Here is a 14,082-nt window from a genome sequence, read left to right as displayed (position 1 = left end):
TCCCAAACAGTGTTGGACCCTCGCCACTCTCCTCGGGGACACAACACCGCAGCAGTAATGAACTCTATATGAGTAATGTAAATAAATGGGAATAATAGAATGACTTAACAAATCTGCTTCCTCACATTTTAATTTCAGAAACAATATTGGCAAGAATCATAAGTGTAGTGCAGTGGTTCCCAATCTTTTTGTACAGTCCTATTTAAGACACTCAAAAGACTTGCAACCCTCCCACCTCCCCCCCCTCCCTGCCACTTTAATTGAACAAATTTCCTAATCAGGATACTCGCCACTTACTATTTCTACGTGATTCAGATATACTAGTACTGTACTCAGAAATTAGGTCCCGTGACCCCACCACAAACATTTCGTGACCTCTCTTTGGGGTCATGACCCTCTTTGGGGTGCACGACCAGTGCACCAGTTGGGAGCAACTGGTGCACTGCAGTACATACTGTACAAGCTAATATAATAAAGCTAGTTGATGTATTCACTGGGTGACGGACAACATGATTTTCAATACAGTAGTGATAAATACCAGGTACAGTATTTAGAGGAAACAAATAAGGACTTGAATTGGATTCAGGTTACAAGACCCAATTAAATATCTTAACAAGACGGAAAATGACATAAAGGAATTCGAAACAATGATGTGGGATGACCTAATGTTCAGTGAGCATAATAAGGCAAACATAGCATCAGTCGGGGGAAAATAATAAGGGTGAAGTAAAAGATTCTTCTAAATTATGGGATGCCTCAACAATACTCCTATTTTTCAAGTCACTTGTACTCTCCTGCATTAAATACTGTTCGATAGTCACCTCCCCTTCGCATGTAGAAGAAATATCTGAAAAAAGAGGGAGTATGGGGAATATACAGACATACCTGCAGTAACTCTCCTAAAATAACGGGACTGTCTCGAAGCACTTGGAATGAAATCTATGGAAAAGAAACGAGAGATGTCACATATGCATGTAAAATACTTGAAGAACAGATCACAAAAATGCAAAATAGAATAGCAACTTATTGCAGTGAAAGATATGGTAGGAAATGCAGGATAGATCCAGTGAAGACTAAAGGTGCCATACATACAATCAGCTTGTATTCATTACAGCAGTCTGAACTCACGATACCCCATATATTCATTATATATGGCTCTACTCATTAAGATTGTAAAGTGAACCTGTACTTAACGACCCCTGTCTGTATCATGGTACTACGTGTATGTGCTGAACTGGAGATGTATTTCTTGATCAGGGAACCTTGTTTAGTTAGTTTATTGGTAGAACAGCAAGAATTTAGACATTTTCTTCTGTGTATTTAAAGCATTGCAGTTTGATTTAGAAAACTTCAATGAAGAACTGAAGGAAGCCATACATCTTGTTACAGGTATTGAATATACATCCTTATTTTAAATGCACAAGTATTTTATGTGACAGTCTAGATGAATAAAACCAGCAGTTGTGTATATGACTCTCCACAGGTTTTTGTTTTCGCACTCCAAGTTTCGTAACAAATATCAGCCATCGCAGCACAACGTGATGCGGTATGAACGCCACCTTCATGCTACCCCGAACACTGACTTCAACTTGAGCAGAGATAGGTGGGTCATGCTTGAAATATTGGGCCTAAATTCATAATTCTATAGTTACTCTCCTTATAATATTTATATAATAAGCAGTATACCCCCCCTATAAGTAGTATACCCCCCTCGATAAAATAAGTTCAAATAATTGCAACTAAGTTGACCAGACCACACACTAGGTGAAGGGATGACGACGTTTCGGTCCGTCCTGGACCATTCTCCATGGTTCAGGACGGACCGAAACGTCATCATCCCTTCACCTTCTAGTGTGGGGTCTGGTCAACATACTTTAGCCACGTTATTGTGACTCATCGCCTGCAATTGCAACTAAGAATGTGATGTTTTTATAATGTTACAATTTGGTAAGAACTTAGAGATTTTAGAGTAAAAGCTATATAGTGTTAGACAGGCACAGGAGCAGGGAGGGTGTAATTTACTTAAGTATTATTTCAGGATTATCTGTAGTAGTGGTGACCCATCTTTACACACCTTATCTTGCAGACGATGAGTCACAATAACGTGGCTAAAGTATGTTGACCAGACCACACACTAGAAGGTGAAGGGACGACGACGTTTCGATCCGTCCTGGACCATTCTCAAGTCGATTGTTGACTTGAGAATGGTCCAGGACGGACCGAAACGTCGTCGTCCCTTCACCTTCTAGTGTGTGGTCTGGTCAACACATCTTATCTTGTACTATGACTGCTGTGTCACTTTAGAAGTGACTACTGAATCCTGTAGTACATTCTGTTCGTCTGCTATTTGTAAAAGAGTATTTGTGGCTTTCTTATTGTTTCAACTGTATCTAAAACCTGATTCTGTTCAGTACTGATCATAGGGGTCTCGTCCCTCTCTAGCTTCTCCATCATATACATTATCTAATTTGTCTTTATCATGTCTCCTTTCTCTCTCTTCTATCTATAAATTTCTGTAGCTCAAGTTCCTATAATTCTTCCCTGTAGTTCTGGTAGTCATTTTGCTGCAGAATTCTGATCATTAAATTGTTTATATTGTATAACTTTTTTTGAAGTAGATTCTTCACAGCTGTGCTGCATACACCAGCTTCAGTCTCGTATGTTGTATATTGTAAACATATATTTTTTCTTTCTTCAACTTTTTCTTTCAACTTTTCAACTTCTTTTCAACTTCCTTCCTTTTACATTCCCCCCAAAATTATTGGTTTGCTTTTATCTACTGTGTTTTATACCAGTTTTGTATTTTTAAAATTTCTTTACCTCATACCTTACGTACATCTGTTCTCTATCTACCTAAACAGAAGTTTTTAATTTTATGTTTAAAATCCACCATTTCCTTTGTAACTGTTGTTTTTGTCAACGTTGCCATGACGGGAGCCGGTTGGCCGAGCGGACAGCACGCTGGACTTGTGATCCTATGGTCCCGGGTTCGATCCTGGGCGCCGGCGAGAAACGATGGCCAGTTTCTTTCACCCTATGTCCCTGTTACCTAGCAGTAAAATAGGTACCTGGGTGTTAGTCAGCTGTCACGGGCTGCTTCCTGGGGGGTGGAGGCCTGGTCGAGGACCGGGCCGCGGGGACACTAAAGCCCCGAAATCATCTCAAGATAACCTCAAAATAATAAGGTATAGTGTAGCACAATTCAGTACGCTATAATTATCAACAGATGTAACAGTCGATGGATTGTTGTATGGCGGGACAGGAAGGAAGAGCAACCGTGGGTCCATCTCTACTGCTTCACTAGCGGACAGCGGCGAGATCGTAGAATCACCATCAACTCAGGTAGGAGGATTTGAGTATTTTCAAAGGACATTTTGGCAATGATGACTTGTATCAATAGTCACTTTGAGAAATTGGGATCAGGGGAAGTAAAAAAACTAGTATAACAGTTCATGTACAAGTTAATAAACTATTGCAGTATGATGTTCATTGTAACAATTACCATTTTTCATATTTTTCAGGTGAGGCTGTAGACTCAAACTGCTCAGGATACAACACATTTTAATTTATAATTCCACCTCCTCACTTATAGGTACCAGATTCCTTTTCTTATCGCACTTTCTCCCTATATCTCCCATTATCGATCATTTTTGTTAGTCAGATCCCAATTGCATTTTGTTACGTTTATAGTATATTATTTACGTTTATAGTATATTTCAGCATAAGTTTATTTTTTTAATTAAGATTCAGGAGCCATCGTTTATTCACTATTGAGTAGTGCCCTTGTGCCCCATGGTATTATTTGTTGATGAACAACAGTACTGGAATGCATACATGAACAGGCCGAGCTGTTGAACGTTATGATGTCACGACACATGCTAAACAAATATTGAATCACTGTTGTTGCAACAAAATATGAAAGCTGATCCTGTTATGTAAAGTATAAACTAAATATATTTAGAAATTTGTTTGCAATTTTGCTAAACTAAATGTTACTAGAACTTAAAACTTCATTACTTATATCTTAGAAAGAAAAATGACAAATGGCATAAAAATTTGAGAACCCGGAGCTATACATATTTATTTGAATAATACTAATTTTGTCAAGGAGAGGAAGCCTGTGTATATGTATTCTTTAGGCTTGTATCGAGGTCCCCTGTAAGTCAAACTACTGACCTCTCCTAGGATGCAACCCTCAACAGTTGCCTAACTCCCAGGTACCTACTTACTGATAGGTGAGCAGAGGCATGAGGTGAAAGAAAAGTGGCCAGCCATTTCTGTTCCAATTCCTGGGAATTGAACCCAGGATCTCGGATTGAGGGTCAAGAATGAAGCCAACTGTACCACGAGATCTCTTGTGTGTGTGTGTGACACTTCTTTCCTCTCGAAACTCTCCTGCCTCAAGGGGGTGGCTTTACGTAACTTAATGTTCCAAACAACACGTACCTTAAAGGGGTTCCGTTGAAGATTTAAAACGAGTACTATACTTAACATATTTTGTTAAGACTTGCAGGTTGTGGGCCAGCATTACTCAAGCATACATGTTTCCACTTACAACACCTGCAGGTCTGTCCTCAGTCATGGCAGCTTTGTTTACATATATTAAGCAGTTGAGGAACTTCAAAGCAATACTAGGGTTGTTTATAACAATAGTTACCTTTTTTCCAAGCTTGTAAAATAGTTAATAAATATAAACAGCCACCATGATTGAGAAAACATTTACAGACTTTGTATATTGTGTAAATGTTTGATGAGTCCTGGCTTGGTAATTGACTAAGTAAAGTTTGAACAATTTCACTGTTATACATGAACGTGTGTTAAAAATGAGGACTGCCACAGTGTACTTGCCTAGTTGTGCTTCTGGGGGTTGAGCTCTGGCTCTTTGGTCTGCGAATATACACATGAGAAAACGGAAAAGAAAAGGTAGAGAGCACCTTGAATTGGTTCCGAGGATCGGTATCCTCACGAGCCAGTCTCTGATCAGCACCTCGTGTTTGATGATCTGGTCAACCAGGCCGTTGGATGGCATTGCATGCAGTCTGACATATGAATCACAGTCCAGATGATTAGGGCCTACCTTGAGGTGCTTCCGGGGCTTAGCGTCCCCGCGGCCCGGTCGTTGACCAGGCCGCCTGGTTGCTGGACTGATCAACCAGGCTGTTGGACGCGGCTGCTCGCAGCCTGACGTATGAGTCACAGCCTGGTTGATCAGCCTCTTTGGAGGTTTTATTAAGTTTCCTCTTGAATGCCAAAAGGTTGTTTAGTTGAGCCTCTTTAGAGATGGAGTTTTAAATTCTTGTGCTGTTAATATTTATAGTTATTTCTTTTTAATACCTATTGCGTCCCTAATTATCAACTGGGTAATTTTATCTATTCTACCATTTCTCTGGTCTAAGGAAGTATTTCGGTGTCCTGATTTGGAACCAGTCTTTTCAGTATTTTTTAGGTGTAAATTATGATGTATCTCTCGCACTTGCATTCCAGGATTGAGGAATTTTAAAAAATTCCAATTATGAATATTTTACTGAATTTATTTGAGCAGTGAGTGTTTTCTACACGATCTCTATCAGCACGTTTGAATGGGAGAATTAGTGTGCAAAATCTTCCACCTTAGATATTACTGCTGTCTTGAAATGTACCGTCATTGGTCTGGCATCTCTTGTTTGAAAGATTCTTATTATGCAGCCCATCATTTATTTTTGTTGTATTTGTGCCAGCTACTTTATTGTACAGTATTTTGTAAAAATGAGGACTTTCATCATGATTACTTCCAGGTTTGTTATTTTTGCTTTCTGTATTTCTGTTGTGTGGTTTGACAACACTGTATATGTATTTTGAGTTTTGATTTGTTCATTCTTACCATAGTAATTACCTAAGTGTAGTTACAGGATGAGAGCTATGCTCGTGGTGTTCCATCTTCCCAGCACTCTTTGTCATATAACGCTTTGAAGTGCGGGAGATGTGCTGTTTTCCACGAGCCATTGAGTGTTCTGGTTTACTTTAACTTGGAGGTGTGTTGTGTCCTCTGTAGATTGTACTCTCATAAAAATGGCAGCGTCATCTGCAGAAGTTGATAAACATCGTAGCCCAAGTCTTTGTCTCTGTCGGATATGAGGATGTGGAAGAGTACTGGATCAGTTACACTGCCCTCAGAACTGTGTATTTTATGGAGATTGAGCCAGATTTTACTGTGTTGACTCGGGGCAAGTCTGTCATTTTATAGCACAAAGTCTCTAAATTCAAATTGTAGGTTTTAAATGCACTAAATACAACAAGTTATTTGTCTTAAACATCATTAATTATAAATGTCCAGTAAGTGCTAATTATCTCTATAGCTGCTTTATTCGAAGTGTCATCATCACTGTTACCGTGTATCTCGCCTCTCATGGCATGAGCCTCAAGAGGTAAAGGGAGCAGGACTGGACTGTATGGCACTCATGCATTAATCATGTCTTGTATAACACATGGCGGGTATCATGGATAACTAACAGCACGACACCTCCAGTATATCATACTTTGTATGTTATTCGTTCAATCTCTGCTTGTGCCCACACAGTCACCATGTCTGCACTTTCTCTTCTGCTTTTATCTCTGTCTCGTCCTCTCTAATTTATTTGATTATTCCTTTCACCAGCCTATCAACATCCATTCATTGTGACTAAACCCTTTTGGAGCACATTATAACAGCACTTATGCAGGCGATGAGTCACAATCAGGTGGCTAAAGTATGTTGACCAGACCACACACTAGAAGGTGAAGGGATGACGACGTTTCGGTCCGTCCTGGACCATTCTCAAGTCGAATGAGTCACAATCGACTTGAGAATGGTCCAGGACGGACCGAAATGTCGTCGTCCCTTCACCTTCTAGTGTGTTGTCTGGTCAAAATAACAGCACTCATGCTTCTTAGATTATCCATTTCTACTGGTTTAATAATTCTTGGGTCTTCACATTTATACTAAACCAGCATCTCTTGGTCTCTCTTGGTCTGTACATAAGGCAGTCACTGCCACTCTTGAAGCAGCCCCTTGGTGCCCCTTACTATCGGTTGTGAGCATCAGACATTCCTGTTTTTAGGCTGTTATTTATTTCTTCCTCTTAATCTTCTCCAGGGCTGAACTGGAGAAGCAGACGACTACTGAGATTGTGTCGACCACTGAAGATTGAAATGAAACGTCTACAGAAAAGAATGGTGGATAGAATTATGCGATTGGGAGGGCCTACTGCTCCATGCATTGATTTAACTGACGAGTGTCAAGTGGATAACATGTGGGCATTTGATAGATACCCAGCTTTAGCGGACAACAGTATGTTGCTTAATTCAAGACCAGCACCCTGGAGCAGTAGAGAAACACAGTTTTGCACAAATGAGGACCCATTTAGCCCTAAAGCATCATCATCATCTGGCACACTTGCTGGTACTATACAGTGGCTGGATGGCCTGCCTGAGATGTCTGACAATGTGAGTGTTCCTGGGGGCAGTGGAATTTTAAACTCTGGAGGGTTACTCAGCAGTATCCTTACTTCAAATCGTACTGCTCAATTAGGCATAAGTGAACTAAATTCAAATAAGGCCATTCAGCAGGGTTCTTTAAAATTTATTCCGTTACCGCTCGGGAGTCAGCACTTGCTCACGAATCAACAGCATGCTTTCCAATCTGCTTTCATCCAGAAATCTCAAATAGGTCAGTTTGGTAGTAAGAATCAGTTAGGCCAAATGACCTCATATTCTGTTGATGGAACGAGCTTATCCTTGAAGATGAATGCTTCTTCTACTGCAGACATATCTCTAATTCCACTAAAGACATCAGTTAAACATGATAGAAGTAATAGACAATTAAATAGTGATATTTTGAAGCCATTATCGAGAAAAAAATATGCTTTTTGTGATTCTCGGTCAAATGTTCAGCAAATAAATGCCAGTGAACAAAGTAACAATGATTCAAGAATAAGTGTAACAGGTCACCAACAAGAACAAAACAGACACCTTACACATATGCAAAGTGAAAGCATGCCAAAAGGCAGTCAGAGCATTTATTCCCAAATAGTGCCTCGTATGTCAGAGAGGGACAGTAGTGCAGTGTCACTGAACAATACCAGCATTACTCTCTCAAGTATATCACATCCGACAACAAACTCTTCTATTGAAATAATTGATCTCTCTAGTGACGATGACGATGTTGTTCGGGCTCGTGGCCAGAGTGAAGCAGACAATGCCCCTCAACAGCTTGATGGCCTTGCCTGCTATCCTCACACTGGTGCTAAAGTGCCAGATTCATCTGATTATTCCTTGCCAAAAAATGGGAGTAGCCATTGGTCGTCGGAACAGAAGTCCCACTGTGGAGCCGGACACGTAGGGGACTTGGCGACCAATGGCCAGCCGCCGAATGTCCCGCCCAGTTTAGCAACTTCACCCGTCCCACATGTTTTGTTCCTACCTAATGACACAGTTCCACCACCGGCCACCCAAGGACCAGAGATGAAGGGCAATAGCCGGAAGCGAAAAAGTAAGGAACCTCCTTGTGGTGGTGGAAAGATGATAATTTTAGACATATCCAATAAAGGAGTGATCTCCTCGGAGGGGAATATTGCAGAAGAGTCTCGACCCTCGAAAGAATTTCTGCTTAGTAAAGAAGACAACCAAGTAACTGTAATCCCTGAAGAGGTTGTTCCTGTTACTCCTGAAGAGTTAAATAATGCTCACTTAACACCATTGACAGAAGCCACACTCCTGAAGGTATCAGATCAGAGTGGTGCCCTTGAAAGAAGGAAATATTCACATGCAACTAACAAGTCATTTATCGTAGATGAAGACATTAGCTTTAAGTCTCCTTTTCGTGTAGATGAAGATATCTCCTTCCGTGTTCCAACTGTGAACTTGAGAGAGAGTGAGCACAACACAGAGGGTGTGACCCCTTTGAAAGTAACAGAGACCCAGAATAAACACCTTCCTACTGTGGGCACTCAAGTTGGTGGAATTATTAGTACTATTGTGAATACTGTTAATAAAGGTGTGGAATTCTTCAAATCTTGGGTAGGAACTGATGCAAGTCAAGATGTAAGGCACAACTGTATGAGCAGTTTGACTTCAAATAGATTACACAGTGAAATGTTAGGTATAGGAAAACCTTTAAAAGACAAAAATGGTGCTGAACAAACTGAAAAAATTTCATCTTTTCAATATACTAGCTACAAGATAAGGAAATCTGAAATAGTTCAACTTTTTAAGGATGAGTGTCGGGAACTTAAGTGTAAAGGGTTAGGGGAACTGAGACATTTAGATGTGCAAGAGACCCGATTAACAAGAAGATCTCTAGAAAAATTTTTACCTAGCAAAGCGAGAAGAAAAAATAGTGACGGCTTAAATTACCGCAGAAATACTGCAGCAAAGAGTGAATCTGGTAATACATCAGCGGTGGGTGCCACAGATCATTTTAATTCAAGAACCAGGACACAATCGGAAATAATTGGCACTCGTAATTCTCGTCCCTCACGTCCTTCGGTGATGCCAGAAGATTATATATCGTGTACGGATGAAAATGGAAATTCAGCCTCGTACTTGACACTCGACGGTAAATCAGTCGATAGTTCTTCGAATTGTGGTGTTGCGCAACGGGGAAGTTTTGGGTTATATTCAGAAAACTCTAAAGAATACAGAGAATCTATAATAACTGAAAATATGTTTCATGGAAAGGGACCTTTAGATGTAAATAATGAAAAACAGCTTACTGATAATTATAGTAATAAAGAAATTAGATGTACAGTACACAGTGAACCAGTTATAAAAGATAGTGTTTTATTAAGTAGTGAAAATAGTGTTGCGGCAAGAGGCATATTTGACGTAACAAATACTGAAAGAAAGAGGTTTAGTGTAAGTACTCGAGAACTTGTAAATCTAACTAGTGATGAGTGGAAGGAAATGCAGCATAGAGGATTTCATCCTGTTACAAATATTAAACCTGGTCTGTTGAATGTAGGGCATTTAAAAAAACAATTTCCAAGACTGGAGGGATCTGCAGCCTGTCTCAATACTGTACTTGAGTCAAGTGAGATAGATGAACAGATAAAGAACCTTAAGAAAAATAGTGTAAAAATGGTAAGAGAGTTGAAATCTCTTGCTCAGGATGAATGTAAGGAAATCATTCGGATGGGTTTTAATCCTTCACAATTTGTTATATCGGAGATTAAAAGAAAAGAATTAAGACAGACACACTGTGGAATTAAATCTCCTGTTGGAGATAATGTGGATGTTTCGCCCACATTTGTGACGGATGCAAAGTCTGGGTTTATGGGCGAGACTGCAGAAGAAAGTGGGGCATTACAGGCTCGAATTCCAACACCTGAAGAACCACAAGAAAACAGATACTCAAATAAGTTAGAAAGCATACTGGTGTCAGATTCTGGAACTTCCAAGTCAATAGTTTTGGATTGTACACAAGTGGCTGGGTCAACTGTACAACCACAGGCCCCAAACCCAAAGAAAAAGAGATCGATATTTAAATCTCTATGTCGGGAATTAAACAATCTAGGGAAAGACGAATACAAAGAACTTCGTGGAACGGGCTTCCATCCATCTGATTATCTTGGTTCGGAAGATGTTAAATATCTAAATGCCAGTTCGGATGAAGATGACGTGCCATTATATCATTCTAAAGGACAGTCAATAAATGGACACAGGACAGGTGAGATAAAGAGTTCAGATGTGAGAAGAAAAAAAGAAAAATTGTCAATTAAAATGAACCGTGAACTTTCTGGACTTTTGAGTGATGAATGCAAGGAGCTCAGAGTGGGAAGACACTTATTAAAATCTGTATCACAGCTCAGGAGAGCCAGCCATGTGGGAAATATCAGGACGCAAAGTGGAGATGGAAGCTACAGAACTACCCGAAGTGCTTTACCAACCCCTTCAATAAATTTTCCATCTGTGTTGCTTAAGTCTGGCATGACAAATAGCCCCACGAAAACACGCATGCGGTGCCAGGTACGAAATACACGGTCACAAACTAATGTTGTTAGTAACTTGGAAGTGTTCACCCCTCGGAGTTCCCATCGACAAATATTGCTCGCCGAGAGAGCTATGTGCGTGTTGAACTTTAACCTGCCAGTCATAAATTGAATATGATTTTATTAGAAGGGTATATGTGTTGTATCAACTTTCTTGTAAGCTTTTATTATGAGGACTTGTTTCAAGTAAAGTGATATGCGCTACAAAATTACCAATCTCCATTTTGTCTGATACGGTTGACAAAATATTTTATTGATCATTTCATAATATTTACTGAAATGTATTGGGATATTTCATAGAATTTGAAAGGTTTGTATACATGTTCTTCAGTAACTTGCCCCTTCTTTCATTTATTGTAAAACTTACAACCGCAGTTTTTTTTTTGTTGTGTATAACAATAAGAAACAATGTGGTGTACGTGGGTAAAAGAAACTTGGTATATGAAAAATTTAATCTAAGTTTAATGTATACTCTTTATAATTATTGTAATTTTTTTTGTCTTTAGAGCTGTAATTATGTTGTTTCCATTTTGGTTTCATTTTGTTGAGCAGCAACCAAAGATAACATTTGAGAACAACAATGGCAGTCATTATGTATATTGTAATGAGTTTAATCATCGTGCAGTTTTTGAGTGACCAGTCTTTAGAATGAAATGAAAATATTTATTTACAGTATAATTTTGATGGCAACTACATTACAGGAAGAGAGTACTTTTACGAGCTTTTTCTTCTACGTAATATTGGGAGACGTTATTTTTCCCTCTTTGGAGAATAAGATGATGATAATGGTGCGGTCCGTGTTGTGGGCACCACGCCGCCACCTGCTTCTGTTCAGGATGCATTTCTATACTTAAATAGTGTCTACAGTTTTCTGGCAATGACTAAATGTGGCTACATTTTTAAATAGTTGTATGGTATGCGAGTGGAGGGAGAAGGCATGTCATGCAACAATGTTCACATATCAAGATATTTACAAGTGAACTTCACACACTTAGCAGCTGGCTACGTCTGATTATTGAGTAATGTTTTGGTGCTGTTGGCACTCTTCATAATGTGGAGGAATATTGATGATAGTATTTATACTTGGTAAGGTGTGGAGTTTGTCAACAAAGTGTTGATCATTAGGATTCTGAAGGGATTTGTTGTCTGAATCTTAACATGGGCGTTGGATGAATAGCTCGGTATTTTTGTCCGTGTGTGTACAAAAATTTGAAATAATTATTAAAGAGAGCAGTAAATCAGTTGGAAAAGAGTATTATGCAGTGTGATAAAATTAATGTGTAAATAGGTAGGCACAGTAAATATTTGTACTTCATTCAAATCTCTTAATTATTTGAGGTATTGGAGTGCGTATGAGGGTTCTGTGACGCATAAAACCAGATTACCACAAGTAGTATGATCAGGTTCCTCAGGGTGGTAGAAGATTTTATCAGATAGGGAAAACCAATTACTTTTGTTTATTGTAAACAATTGTCTGATTTCCTGGAGAGTGGAAATAAAATTGTTTCAATATAATGTTTTTAAATGAATAAAGAATGTGTGGATGACAGCGGTTACTTGTAAGGTAACATTACGAGGGCTGGTGGTCCAGTATTCAAAGACCATCTGTGATTCAGGTATGTAGATATTGGTCGTTAATTTTAGTGCTTTTCTTTTTCCTTGATCGTCAGTTTACAAGAGTTTTTCCTGTGGTAAAGAAACAAACAAATTATAACTATAATTGTATTTGGCTATTAAGTGCTGAATAAAAACAATAACTGCTTAACGGTTACCTAAAGCCTTAATCTTTTCTCTGGCTGATGTATTCTTCCTTGTGTCTGCTTGGAAGAAACTCTTGCTGATGTATTCTTCCTTGTGTCTGCTTGGAAGAAACTCTTGCTGATGTATTCTTCCTTGTGTCTGCTTGGAAGAAACTCTTGCTGATGTACTCCTCCTTGTGTCTGCTTGGAAGAAACTCTTGCTGATGTACTCTTCCTTGTGTCTGCTTGGAAGAAACGGCAGACATGTTCAGGTTTCCCTCAATCTTCTGGTATTGAACGCCACTGCAACAAATTGATAATATTTTGGTTAAACAGTATTACTTTATTTTTTTATAACTGTACTTCTCACTTAATTATACTGTGAACAGACAGCATATATACTGTGTATACATACATTGCTGTATACTGCATTGTAGATATAATGGGGCCTTGTAGGCCCAACTTGGTCTAGTTATCAAGCATCTACATGCCAAAATAGGCAGGTTAATATTTTGTTCTAACGCTGATTTCATTTTTAAACTCAGCATTTTAATGATGCCATTTTTATAAATTATATGTACATACATTTGGCAGTGTTAGGAGTTAATAGGCATATTAAGGTTAGACAAGGTTGCTAAGTTAGTTTTAGTTTAAATAAAAAAAAAATTTGAAACATGTTTTTTGAGCTGAATATTTCTTATTAATGCATGAGAACATTTTGAAAACTTAATTTTGCGAGAAAATTTGGTTTGTTGTAACTGCCTAAAATGCATGACATACATTTTCATTTATGACGAACAAATTGTAGTATTTTTTCCGATATTTCAACCAGAAATTATCCTTGTTTTTATCAAGGAAATTTATAGACAAAAGATTTCTTGGATTGTTTCCTTAAATGTCTTGATATAATGTAAATGGGGCTAGGTACGATTTTTTTTTTTTTTTTTTTTGATCAAGTAGCAGAAACATTTTGCTAAAGAGCATTTACTTAGCCAAAATGTAGTAATGGAACGTACTGTAATGCCATTATAAACTTCATAGATAAATCATACCATTTTTACATTTTTTATTGGCTTGTATGTCATCAGTGTTCTGAGCGATTATGCTGCTCGGGTATGGAAAGAAATTTATAGACATTTTCTAGCAGGAGCTAAATATTCTACCCAAATTAAATTGAATACTAGTTTTCTGAGTAATCCTGTGTGCTGGCAGAATAATATTGGTACTGTACTATATAATGCAAGAGGAAATATAGTTACTTCTCCATGATTTTGGTTTTGCATGGGTCAAGCATGGCCTCGGTGGTGGTGTGGACACTGGGGAGAGATCGTGCTCACACT

At 38.7% G+C, this 14,082-nt stretch overlaps 1 protein-coding gene across 2 annotated transcripts in view; it reads left to right on the top strand.

Moving 5' to 3' along the window:
* LOC123758286 (ovaries absent) overlaps positions 1-12,307 on the top strand; it is a 57,722-nt gene extending 45,415 nt beyond the window's left edge. For both annotated transcript variants that reach the window (XM_045742478.2, XM_069322538.1), the window contains 3 exons: positions 1,484-1,603; positions 3,227-3,342; positions 7,112-12,307. In XM_045742478.2, the coding sequence (XP_045598434.2) occupies positions 1,484-1,603; positions 3,227-3,342; positions 7,112-11,115 (4,240 nt within the window). In that variant the 3' untranslated portion in view covers positions 11,116-12,307. The remainder of the gene's footprint in view (positions 1-1,483; positions 1,604-3,226; positions 3,343-7,111) is intronic.
* Positions 12,308-14,082: the final 1,775 nt, after the last annotated feature.

The sequence above is a fragment of the Procambarus clarkii genome, chromosome 11 (assembly GCF_040958095.1).
Source record: "Procambarus clarkii isolate CNS0578487 chromosome 11, FALCON_Pclarkii_2.0, whole genome shotgun sequence".
NCBI classification, from domain to species: Eukaryota; Metazoa; Arthropoda; class Malacostraca; order Decapoda; family Cambaridae; genus Procambarus; species Procambarus clarkii.
Note: the sequence above shows the minus strand (reverse complement) of the source record. Positions and strands in the feature narration are given on the sequence as shown.